This window comes from Battus philenor, unplaced genomic scaffold (genome assembly GCF_028537555.1).
Source record: "Battus philenor isolate CCGP_79_NKW_IND1 unplaced genomic scaffold, ilBatPhil1.0.hap1 SCAF_28, whole genome shotgun sequence".
NCBI lineage: Eukaryota > Metazoa > Arthropoda > Insecta > Lepidoptera > Papilionidae > Battus > Battus philenor.
Window position 1 is genome coordinate 2,461,150 of NW_027181691.1, and position 13,394 is coordinate 2,474,543.

General features: G+C 31.6%; 1 protein-coding gene across 1 annotated transcript; it reads right to left on the minus strand.

Moving 5' to 3' along the window:
* Positions 1 to 768: 768 nt before the first annotated feature.
* Pep (Protein on ecdysone puffs) lies at positions 769 to 12,964 on the minus strand. The gene is made up of 11 exons (XM_068769374.1): positions 12,854 to 12,964; positions 12,241 to 12,549; positions 8,339 to 8,502; positions 7,527 to 7,779; positions 6,769 to 7,036; positions 6,234 to 6,367; positions 5,443 to 5,612; positions 4,497 to 4,659; positions 2,979 to 3,144; positions 1,883 to 2,011; positions 769 to 1,343 (listed from the first exon to the last, which is right to left on the minus strand). The coding sequence occupies exons 2-11, from the start codon at positions 12,538 to 12,540 to the stop codon at positions 1,198 to 1,200; spliced, it is 1,893 nt and encodes a 630-aa protein (XP_068625475.1). The 5' UTR covers positions 12,541 to 12,549; positions 12,854 to 12,964; the 3' UTR covers positions 769 to 1,197.
* Between the last annotated feature and the right edge of the window lie 430 nt (positions 12,965 to 13,394).

Genomic DNA, 13,394 nt, shown 5'->3' on the forward strand with positions numbered 1-13,394 from the left:
CTATATCTAGGTCACTATATATTTCAAAAGTTATTGGAGTAACTGGACTGTGTGACTATTGACATGCCTCTGTTGTAAATATTTTAACCATTTGACAGCTATGCAATAATGCCGATGCTGTTATTTCAACAAGAGTCCATATCTCTGAACATGGGCAAATGTTTTATGTATAAAGTATATTTTATGGCATATATAGCATTTTTAATTATTTATAAAAGCATTATCTATGGTCTTTCAATTTCGATCTATTTTTTAATTTTTCTATTTACTGCAGTTATAAAATAAAATTTCAAAAAAAAACATTCCTGTATGTATATGATGATATCCAAATTCTATATATCTGTAGCACTTTTGGAATGTACATAATTTTGATGGATTGCTGTCGAATGGTTAAAAATTGAATTATATACATAGTCTTATGTGAGACATGCATACTTTTAACAAATAAATCATTATTTATCAAATAAAAATATTTAGATATAAATTTAAGTCATTATATTCTTGTACAAATTGTTTAAATAAATTTCAATATTTAATATTAGCAACCTTCCAGTTAATGTCTATGCAAAATTAAAACTAATTCCCATAAATCAACATTAATAAAAAACCAAACTATATGAAAGGTGAAACAAAAATTTAATTAAAAAAGAGCAACTATTCATTTTCTGACCAGCTTTTTTCAGCAGATCAGCATTCAGAGTCGGTTCTGGTTAGCGTATTAGTCACTTATTATTTTTAAATAATTGCCATTCTTAAAAGTAAATCCCATGATGTTCCTGTCACTACAATTCTTTACTGTTTTCGTTTCAATTTTTTTAACCATAAACCTTTTTTAGGGCATAAACCGTTTTTGAAAACAAAAATACACAAACTGTTTTCAGACAGTAGATACACTCTTTAGAAAAGCGTATCAAAAACTTTGAAACAAATTTTATGACAAATCCTGTGTGATTTACGAGGAGATATGGTCTGCAACTTTAAAACAAATCATGTAAGAAATACATGTGACTTGTGATAAATTTGAGGATTATAGATTTTTCTAGAGTTAGCATCTGTATATTCTAGGCAGATTCAAAATTGACGTTGATTTATGGAAACTATATATTGGGTATGCTGACAAGAGAATAATAATCTTTAAATCTCATGTCATTAGTATTTAAAACTTAATTTAACGGCGTTTAGTTAAGTTCAGTTTACTTAATAACGACGGCGACCACGTCCACGTCCGCGATAGGTTTTAGGTTCATTCGCTTTGTCCAGAGACGACTGTGTTTCTTTCTCTTCTTCCTTTTTCTCACCTTCTGTTTGATTATCTCCTTCTGCTTGAGATTTTTCTTCAGATTCTAAAAATAATAAATATGTGATAATACAGAATGGTAACGTAAAAGGTAAAATAAATGTCCATGGTTAATCATTAAATTAATTAAAAATTCTACAAGAGAACTGTGGCTTCTTTAAAATATTATCAAGAAAAAATCAGCATAGCATAGCACAATAAGACACATCATACATATAGAACACAATTTAGTTAGTAACATTTGTGATAACCCTTAGATTAAGCTTGCTATTAGGAAGGTCTCTTTCCTCGAGTATGTGGTTCACCATATAAAAAGAGTGACTTTGTGGTAGACGTAAATTATAATCCCTTTAAAACACTTTACGAGATTTTTATACTTATTATATTTTAATCAAATATACAAATGGATAAAACCACTCTTTGTTATTTTATACCTTTTAAACTCATTTTAAGTTAATATATTTTTAATCTTCTACAATGGGGTTTATCATTAAAATACCCTTAAAACATTGAGTTTCCGACAGAGTATGATACACTATTTATTGAGAGCAAAGGAGCTATGCTAATATAACAACGGCAACCTACCCGCAGATGCCTTTTCATCATTCAATATCTCATCAATAGACTGCTCCCAGTCCTCAAGGTCTTCATCCCCTGCATTCACCTCCACATCAGCTGCAGGCTTTGTTTCAGCCTCTTCTTCCACTTTTTCTTCTAAAAGTAAAAAAATTGATAGTCAGAGAAACTATAATAAATTGTGTAACTACATTTCAGACTTAAGACATCCACCTCAACAAGATTTACAAACATACCAAGCTATCAGAGCACTGTTAGATAAAGATCACACTATGAAACAATCCAAATGATTTTTGCTTTCATATTTACTTTAATTTAGCCATTTACTATACCACTATGTCAGACAATAACAGCAAAAGTGCCCTGTAGTCTCACAAAACAGTGAAAATGATCTGTAGGGTTTGCCTCTTTTTTTTGCTGCCTCTAGGAATCCAGTGGTGGACTGTGTCCACTCATCATTTGCATCTCTCAATATATGACCAGCGCTATCAAATTACAGATTTCTACTTTTTAATATATGTGCCTGCCTGCTTCTTTCCGCTTACCATTGATAAGTTCCTAGTTTAGGGAGGTGTTTGTTTGTTAATATGCTCATGTCTGGCAACCAAAACTACTCAATAATAATGACAATAACACCAAGTTATCACTCACATAAAATTGATTCATTACTTTTTGGGACAAGACGCTTGTATAAGTATCTGAAGCAATTTTAAATGAATCCATGAAAACATTCAAAGCCTACATTACGGTAAGATAGATCAGTAAGTAATATAATTATATAAGTGTTTCCCATCATGGAGCCTAATTGTTGAGGGGGCCAATTTAAAAATTCACTTGATACAAATTTAATCCTTTAGCTTTTATATAAAAATTATATATACTACATAACGAGGCATAAGAATATTGAGGTAGAGCATGGTATAAAAAAGGTTGGAAAACACTGTATTAAGGATAATATATAAGATAAATGTAAAAACTAAAATTTATATATAAAAACTATTAAGTTTTTTAAACATGCATTTCTCAAAATCAACATTAGCTCGCAGTAGTATATTTATATCAATGTCTTAAAACATGTATTTTTTTTTAATAAAAGTTGCAATACGTTTGACTACAGCTTCACGGTCATCTCCATTCTGCTGCTGTTCCACCTCCTGCTCCATCTCGTGGTCGCGGTCCTCCTCCGTGCCATTATCGTCGCGCGAGGTCTTGCGACGCTTCCAGTTGCCAGATTCCTCTGCATTGATAGGCCGCTTGCCGCCCTCTTGTGTCTACAATTTAAATTCATTTTATGACTGATGCAAACTTTCATTAATTATGAACATTATTTTTGTGGTGAAACTGTGATGTTTGGAATTTAGTGACATATAGTTATAGCCTAATAATCAAAATTTTAAATAGCTATTTGGTTTACTTTGCACAAGTCTTATTTCAATTGGGACATAAAATCTTTTGCCATGAAAAAATGACTGCATATTTTTAATTTTACCTAAAGTAAATTAAGTAATAAATAAATATTTAACTTTAATATTAAAAACTGAACACTAAGTGCATTGTGAAAAATAAACAAAACAGCAATGAATTAAAAAATATTAATATTTAGGTCACTTCAATATAGTTAAAAATAGTTTAAGAGACTAGAGTAACTTAGTAAACAATGTAAGGTCCAAAAACGTGAGAATTAAGATAGAAATATTAAATGTAATTCTTAAACGTTTACCAAAATTATCATAAGTTTATTTGGATTTTAGGATCTTGTAGCTTAATTTCACCAATTTGTATTTACCTAAAAACTTGAAATTGGTTCTGGTATAACTTTACATTGATAAATACTATTTATGTCTGTGTGTAAGCTATTCCATCAATAGTGGATAACTAAATGCAATGTACACAAATATGTATATATGTGACATCTTCGGTACGAGCGTCAAATATAGTCGACATCCACAGCTGAATGCGCACAACTGGCTTCCACCAGCCATGGCTCCTTCGCGCAACAAAACTTATCACTTTTAGTTTTTGTCACGTTTATGACAAGTTGTAGTTAAGTGTAATTAAGACAGCATTTGTTTTTTATTTTGGTAGTAATATGTTGAGTTTTATTTCATAAATGAAAGATTGTGTAGAAGGTATCAGGCCAGTATCTTTTCATACTTCTGGCTGGAATGAAACCTTTTTAATTATAGCTGTCTGGTACACCTGAGTGAATACACAGCTGCAAGTAATTAAGCATGTTTAGGTAATGTATTTATAAAAATTGCTGACTATGGAGCATTCCTCAAAATTTGATCAACAAAGGTTCTTTTTAATTTAGATGCAAGGGAGTGCCGTCCGTGCTGAGAGAATAGCACTACTGCTGAATAAATATACATACAATATCACATCATCCTGATATGAAACAATACATTTACCAAATGTTATTATAATGAACCGCAGAGATGGTTAAAATTTTTGGGTTGACTACTAAAGTCAATGCTTGACTACCCTATGCACCTATGAGCGTATAGATGTTGATATTTAAATCATACAATCAAGCCATTTTATTTAGGTATAGAAATTTGTAGCCAGTTGCAAATATGTGATCATAAGCTACTAATATATTTTTGACTAAATTAATTTTCACCTGCTGATTGTTCTTAGAAATTAGGCGGAGGAACAGCTGATGGTGCCTCCAGGTCTTGAGGTGCACCTCGGCAGTTTCCTCGCTGTCCAGGAGCTTGCGGCACAACCGGCACTGGACGCAGCGGAATTCTGTCAGGAAAGAACGGCCGACACCACGTTCAGTGCTAAAATTGAAAACATTAAATTAATTCATGCCATTATAATAAAAATTGGGGTATTCATGTATTTTTCTCTTTCAAAACACAATAAAATATTAAAGACAAATGAAACTTATGTACAGGGTGATTTGTTATAGGTATAAAAGCTTTAATGAGGTGGTAAATGTGTAACTATTTGCCAGCATAGACTTTTTTACGTAATAGATAAGTGCTTTGAGCAAGTTTCTTGGTAAATTTGTTATAATGGAGAGGAGGAAACATTGACCTGCTCGTTAAATATAGTTCTAATACCCGCATGTCTTATTATTTTAGTCTTCTATATATCTCTAATCCTTTGCTACAGGTATGCAGCACGTCATAGGAATGACCGTGCGGTAAACTATGTCCCAACTCTAATAAATGTTTAGAGAAATGAGATCTTTTAGGGCGATCATTCCTATATGCGGAAATATGTTCCTATATTATTATATAGACTTTTTGTTCAATCAACCTATAAGAATTGTGCACTCTAAAATATGTTACACTAATAATTAAAATGCGGCAGGCCAATAAATTTAGTGAATATAAAGTCTACTAAGCTAAATAATAAAGAGTAATTAATTTTTAAATGTAGAAATTTAATTATTAAAACATTTTTTTTACTACATTATCCAATAGTATATAACCTATATAATATATAACCAATCACCTGTACTTTACTTATTAATTCGCCCAACCAATACTGATTACAAGTATCAATTCTGTAGTTTATAAATTTTCATGGATAATTAAGCAATTAAATATACTAACCTGTACACTGGCAATTTATCAGGAGTGACATTGGACAAATCATCACCCTCTTTGTAATCTAAAATAGTGTTCTCATTATCTATATTGATTTCATCTTCCTTCTTTGCTTCAGTCTCCTCCGTCTTCCCTTCGGTTTCTTCCTCAGTCTTTTCCTTCATTTCTGTATCTTCCTAAAATGAGTATAAAATAATATTACTATATATGTATGCTTACATTTCTAAAAACTAAAAAAATTATTGTAATTTTCTAGTAAACTTCCTTCAAGCAGGTAAAATCATTTACAAGTATAATACCACAACCTGTACTAAATGTATATATACTAAACACCACATATTACACTACTAAATGTATATATACTCAGGGGTCTGAAAAGCCATCATAATCAAAAGCATTTTCCAAAAATTTTAAAGTATGCAATTAATAACAATTTTAAAGGATGCATAAAAGATGCTCCAAATTCACAAAAACAAGAATCAGAAATAAAACTTCAAAGAGCCACTTGTGACTCGCAGGCCACAATTTGGCTACACCTGCTATAATTTTTAAGCATTGAATGAAACATTTTTATTTGTCCAATATATTACATTTCTGATAGAATACAAGCAGTAGCAATATTATTATACAATAATTTGCCAAGAAGTTCGTGGTTGGAAATTCAAATTTATATTTCAATTTAAAAGCTGGTTTATGGTAAGACATATAAGTAGTTGTATGTGTGCTGGTTAATTTACTTATTTGCTTTATATGAGGTGGGGGCTGATGATGATACTTGTAAGAAATGAAAATCATACCTGGTCATCCTTCTTCTCCTCTTTGACAGTGTCTTCTGCTTCTTTCTCCCTGTCCTGACGCTCAGGGCGACGCCAACGCTCGCGATCGTCGCGCAAGTACGACTGCTCCATTGTCAGAGTGGAAATCACCATCACTGAATAAAATATTTACAATTATTTATAAACTACCAAATTCTAAGAAACCTACTTATGGATTTATCACAAATTTGATATTTTTTTACATATTGATGTTATAATGTCTGCTACAGGAGTCATTTGAGAGATTTAGTTCAGCTTAAATATTTTCAAAATTTGCAATACACATTAAAGTTAACAATATAAGCACTTTTGCTTCGAAAAATTTCCGCGGCGCGATAATAATGTCTTTAGTTAATTAAATTAATCGCTTAGTAAGGAGTTGAGATCTTCATAATTATTTAGACAAAGTAACTAGGTAATAAAAAAGTGCCTAAATATACAATCTATTAACAACGGGCTATGGGGTATGCCTATGTCTATACACATCATACGGCTGAAATAATGAAGAGTTAATTACCTTCAGGTTTTGGCTTAGAAACCACCTCCTGCTTGTCTTGCATATTCCTGAGGTGCTCAGCAGTGAGCCTATGCTCATCCAGTTCGATCCTGGTAGGCATCTCCTTGTGGCAGGAGGTGCAGGTGGGATGCAGATACTTCTTGAGCTTGCGGTGGCCCACGGTTGTTCTATGGATGGCGCCATCAGCCGCATACATATCGCACATGGCGCAGTAAAAATCTCGTGGAGGCTGCTGTCCTGCTTTCCTGGTGCGTTTCATTTCGCGAATCTAAAAATTTTAAACATAGGTATGGTAAGTACGATAATACAAGGTAAAGAGTAATTGAAAGCATATCTTCATTGCGTGGTTTGAGCCAGCGGTTCCCATACTTTTTCTCTCATAGAATATCCAAAAAATTTATATCAAAAGATCCACTTTGGAATTTATGACTTTATGCAAACAACATATTTTTCACTGTATTATTTTTATAATAGGTCAAGGAAGTTATGAGTTTTTAAGTAAAACTTGATGAAAATCTTTTTAAGTTTGATTATTTGTACTCACCTCCATTTAAGACATTTTTTAAAAAAAAAAATTAGAAGCGATAAACAACTTTAGCTATTAATTAAACTTAAAAACTATGAAACAAAAATGTATCTAACACATTGAACTTTTATTACAAAAGTAGATAATCACAAGTTTACAGTCCAAAATTGATTCAAGATTTTTTAGTTTGCAAATTTTGAGGTAAAATGAAAGCCGATATAAGTCAACTCACCTTAAATTCTTGTCTCATGGTGTCCGCAGTAAGGGCATAGCTCTCCGCTGTCTTCTGCATCATAATAGCATGAGCCCTGCCACTCAGATGGTTCTCAAAGGACCTGCCATCCCACATGCTCTTATTGCAAATGTGGCATTTCAGCAGTTGAGTGTTCAAATCATCATAGCGAGTCTTGGGGTAATCATTTTTCTGCTCGTCTGCCCCTTCCCCCTTTTCTCCTCCATCTTCTCTCTCCTCTGAATCTTGTTCGCTATAGTAAAACTTGGAGAGTTAATATAAGCTTGAACCAAAGGCGACTGTTGCAGACTTAAAAATTGTATTAAAAATTTTCTTGATAACCTATATTATAAATCTTGCAGATAGAACTGAACTTTACGTTCAAATATAACAAGTGTACATTTTAAGAAATAATTAAGTTTCAAATGATGTTTTGCTGGATTGGAGGTTACTTGCTATAATCTTGGTGGAATGAGATCTCCGGTTTTAATAAATTCTTTGAAAAGAATTCAAGTTAGTTAAGCGGTAATTTTTTTTTTAACATAACTTACATTGAACTATTTGGATAGTGTATGACACGGACAGCTATTCTGCCAATGATGAAGGCCATTTATACATTGTAGATTGTGTAAGGATTTTCGATTCATACCTCCACAGAGGAGGCAGAAAAATTGCCAATCTGGCCAGAGTCTACGGCCGGTGAACGTTCGCGCTAGAGCAACCGTGATTCGTAAGAGATCTAGTGTGAAAGGGTAGCCGCCAAAGTGATTTCAGAGATGCGGTGAGACCACCGGAAGGAAACTTGTCCTTACCTCTCCTTTACAGGCTTAGCCTTTGAATCGGCATCCTTTTTCGGGGAGTTCTTGTTTTGATGCCTTTGCCCTTCATTGGGCCTGAACGGCTTACGATTCGTGTTGATACGCTCACCAGCGCGATTGTAATTTCCCGTACGCCGGAAATTACCTTGATTGCCCATCTAAAGGGAATTGAACATTGTTAGTATGGAAACAAAGAGGCCTGGGAGCCTTACGAAGCTGTGCTGAAATTTGAACAAGAAGAAATTACACAGGTCACAGAGGTGCTACAACCGACGAAGAGTCTTTTAGCCCGTTTAATTAAAAACATAAAGGACAATTTGCTCCTGGAAGAAATATGATTATTGCAATGAAAAATAAATCTTGGAAATATTGGAATTGGACTTGAGGGTAAAAATAATTAGGTACAGTTAAATTACAATATAAATATGAAACTAAGGTAATAAAGGATTAAAAAACCATACTCTTATGAAAAACATTTTGAATCGACAATTAATAAACTGTTTTGTGTATCAACCGAGAATCATAGATAGTGCAATACACCAAATAAATGCTGTGACAAAAACTTTATAGTCAAACACACTCTTAAACTGTTGTGTGTAAATTTGTAAAATTACAAAGAGTATTTTTTTCAAAACTGAACAATTTATCAGCATAAAAAGCAACAAAATCTTGATGATTGTACATAAAAAGCATCTCTACATACTTTTCCACAATTTATATAATATTTACAGACATGCAAAAAACCACATTTTCTTTCACTGTGTACTATGGGAAAAGCATTTGAATTGCTATTATTTTATTGTTAAGCAATTTAGATACCAAACAAACAATATAGAATGTCTATGTGAGATTGCATATATAGCTTAGTAAATAACATAGTAACAAAACTAATTAACACCTCTGCTAGATCTATTATCACTTGACCATATGAACCTGTATTAAAACTAAATGTAAGCCTAAATAATAAGAGCACACTGAAGCAACCTACTTAGCACCTCCTAAAACATTGTCTTTGTCTTGTCAATGGTTGTGTGCAAGGTAGAATCCAGGAATAAGTTTGTTTAACATTTCTGGATGACCATACTATGTATGCATTAAACTTGCATAGTGACTGTGTTTCAATGACATAAAAAATAGTCTTAGTAGTAAATTTACAGTAACACAGTCACAAGAATATATATGTTCTTTGGTTACAGGCAAATTATAATATTATCATTACAAATGCTGAAAATTGAATTTTTTTTAATAATAATTTGATGTTTCCAGCCTTTTTTTTTTGGTACTTCTTTTTAACACTGTTTAATTTTGTAAAGGCTCTATTTATACACATAAATTTACCCATTTTATTTTAGGATAATTTTTCAATTTTTTCCTAATATCACTACTTGGGGGCACTGCAAGATTCCTTAAAAAAAACCTGGATATATGTTTATTAGAAGTTAATTGAGAAATGAAATCATATTTGGATGAAAATTGGCATTTGCTTTACACGGAATAAGTCTCATATTTGTTTGGCAAGTAAGTAGAGGGAATAGTTATCTTACTAATAGTGACTGTATACTTAAAGGGATGAGAACATGTGCGGTTTGAATAATTACACTTGCATCACTATTTCTAATTGTCCAATTAAAAAATTCAATTATGTTGGAACATGTTATCAATAAAAAATATTATGTATCTTTTATACTTTCTACCATGATATATACAATCGTTTGCTTAAACTGTAGTTGCACAAACTAAACTGATACTGCCGACTACACAATAATTGAAACATGGTCAACTCTAAATGCACTCTGCACAGATCTTCAAGTGATAAAAGCTATTTTAAACCAGTTATAAAGCATAATGGTCATTTTTAAACCAAGTATAGTTAACAGTTATTTTTAACCACACAAAAACACTTAATAATTGTGTCACAAAAACTATTTTGTACCTACCCATGAAGTATATTACAAGCACAAATGCACAGCGGTGTCATGCAACCAGATCTACAACTCATTGAAGCCATTTCCATAACTTATAAGCTTGTCACTTTACATGTTACAGTACATATGAATTTTAAAACCAATTTGCTTATTATATGTAATCAAAAGCATTTAAATATTTATAGCATTTTCACCTAATTTGTGAATGCTGAAGACTTTATATATGTTGTGAATAAATTTACAAAAATACTCAGTTTTATGGTAGAGTTAATATAAGGTTTATTTATTTATTCACATTACTTTTACTTACTACACCCATATAAATGTATATATACAGTAAGTACACCAAATTTTTAAAAAAAATATTTGTCTGTCTATTTGTTTCAACTGATCTCTGAATCAGCTGGACTTTATTGACATATAGTTGATATAATAAAGAGTAACTGAGGCTACCTTTATTTTTGAAAAATTCTTATAATAAGCAAATAAGTAATAATTGAAATAAAAAGACTTAATATGCTGAATAACTTTTTTATAAAATTCCAAGCTGATGAAGTTGGCAGATGCAGCTAGTTACCTCATATAAATGGTATAACAATTGTCACCACTCACAATTTGATTATGGTCAACAATGTAACTATATATGTTACTTTTGTATAATACATAGTGTTTCAAAATTTAACAAATATGAGACTCAATTTAAGGGACAGATGTGGGTGTCGCTATGTGCATAACAATGCAAGTCTGTTGACCTTGCATACCAAAAACATTATCAAAGTTTCACTGCACCTCAGTTGTCTCTAATAGAAAGTACATAATGATATACACACAATTACATGATTATATGTAAATTTATGTATATTTATTAGTTAAAATCATCTTTAGGAAGTTTACGCTTTTTTATAATTGCCTATATCCTATATTGAGGATTAAATATTTAACAATTTTAATCGTCTACTATTTAGAATCAGTCAATTGTTATAAATCAAGATACTGACACTAAATTAAATAAATATTGAGATATTCTTAACATACTATGTCATTATTATAACCTAAGATTAGATCTTTTATTCCATTTGTTTAATAAAACCCAATTTTTATTCCAATAAAAGTCAGTATTAAAAATTATTTGAGATATCACTGGCATCAGAATAGATACAGATGTTCACAAAACTGCAATTTTATATGACATTTTATGTTTTGCAATGATGATGAAATGTGATGCACTAAAAGAGCCTCTAATGATAATGGCACAACTTTCATAAAATTTGTTTTTATTTTTCTGCATTAATGAAGATGCACAAAAAAACAACAAAACCTGATATATGCATACTATGTGATAAAAAAAAAAAAAACATTTTGTAGCACCTTCAGAGACATTTAAGAAAATCAAAGCAATGCAAAGATTTCCATGCAAATTATGTAAATCAGATTATTTCGTAATGGATAATCTACAATTTAACAAGTTACATATTTAAGATTAATTTTAATTTTTGACAATATAGAAGGTAAAAGGAAAAGTAGTCAAGAGGAGAGTCACATATGTACTGAACTGTAACAATAACAAAAGTATACAATGCTACCATCTTTAGATCCATAAAAAGTTCCTAAAAAATCAAAGAAAAATGGTAGCAGAAACTGACAAAATTGTCCAATACCCAAGTCATTAGGATACAACTGCGAAGAAAGGACTTAGGTTTTAAACTATGGAAAACTTTTTAATATAAAAATGCACAATGTTATTTCAATTCTAAAGTAAATGTTTATTTTTACTGCAATTCTTTTTAAAAATATATGGCCGTCTTCGTTTATACACGAAAGGTACAAATAATTCAAAAAATGAACCATTTTTATTACAAAGTTTAAGGAGCTCACTTGTGTATAAGAATATTTTTGCAACAATTTAGTTGTATCTACTTTACTGTACACAATATGCTTGTTAAATTTACGAAAAATAAAATTCATACATACCCTGTTGGGTCCATAACCGCGGTCATACCGTCCCATGTTCGGACCGAAGTCACGTCTGATGGGCATATCGAGAAGGGATGGAACTGGGTTCTGACGAGGTTGCAGCAAGTTGATAATGTTGCTGGCCAGGGCTAGAGTCGCTTCAGTGGATCCACCCCCCAACGGCAGTAGATTAGGAATGCCTCCGCCGGGACCGGCGCCCTGCCACGGCGACACACCACTACGTCCAAAATTCTTCGGCCTATCATTCCGCACATAATCCATCCGACGAACCCCATTCTGTGATCTTCTTGTCGACATTGTAGTCGTCTAGACGTAACAAAAAAAGTTTTAACATTTCGTGTACTTTTCATTGTTATTAAGGTGATTCAACATGGCGGCGTATTAACTCAATTTACAGTTATCGCCTTAAATTTTTTATAAAAAGGCGATAAAATTAAATGCATCATAATATAAATTGTACTGTGAAACAGTCAAGTAAATAATTTATACTAGTTTTTAAATTTAAATATTGTAGCCGTCCATTTGCGTCGTATCACCATCGATTTTTCTTTGAATAAAGTTGGGAAATGGGAAAAAGTTGTAAACTAGTATATTTATATAAATATCTTACCTAAGAATCGGATATGTTGAGAGAAGAGATGCAATTAAGACTTATGTGGTATTTAAAGAATATCACCAGAAAAACTTCGATGCACGAACAAAAGCAACGTAGAAGCGCAGTTGACAATTGTGTCAAAATGGCCGGCCGCAATTTGCTAATTCAGCGTTCAGGGTAGTTTTCTCCACAGAGTAACAAATAATAAAGACCAGACTATTTAAAGAATTGAAAAAATCAATATTTTAGTATAAGAAATGTACAATCCTCCCCATTTTTTGGTCTTAATATTGTTTTATTTAAATGTAATCATGGCGATTTTCAGGATAGGTTAGGATTTATATCAGGGATTTATATCATGGAAAGGTTCGATGGTTTTAAAGTTATAAAGTATGTTAATAATAACTATTATTATGTAGGACTTTATTATATATTATCTCCAATAACAATCATCAATTCCTATAAATTAAATTTGTAGAGATTATTAAATTTTAAGTAGAATATTTTCTTTCATGTGTGTGATTTATTTTTAATCTGTAATTTTCGCATTACAGTA

Coding starts and splice junctions, on each gene's coding strand:
- Pep (XM_068769374.1), bottom strand. CDS start 12,540: ATGTCGACAAGAAGATCACAGAATGGGGTTCGTCGGATGGATTATGTG. Junction 6,368..6,768: donor TTCTAAGCCAAAACCTGAAG/GTAATTAACTCT, acceptor TATTTTATTCAG/TGATGGTGATTTCCACTCTG. Junction 5,613..6,233: donor AGGAGAAGAAGGATGACCAG/GTATGATTTTCA, acceptor TACTCATTTTAG/GAAGATACAGAAATGAAGGA.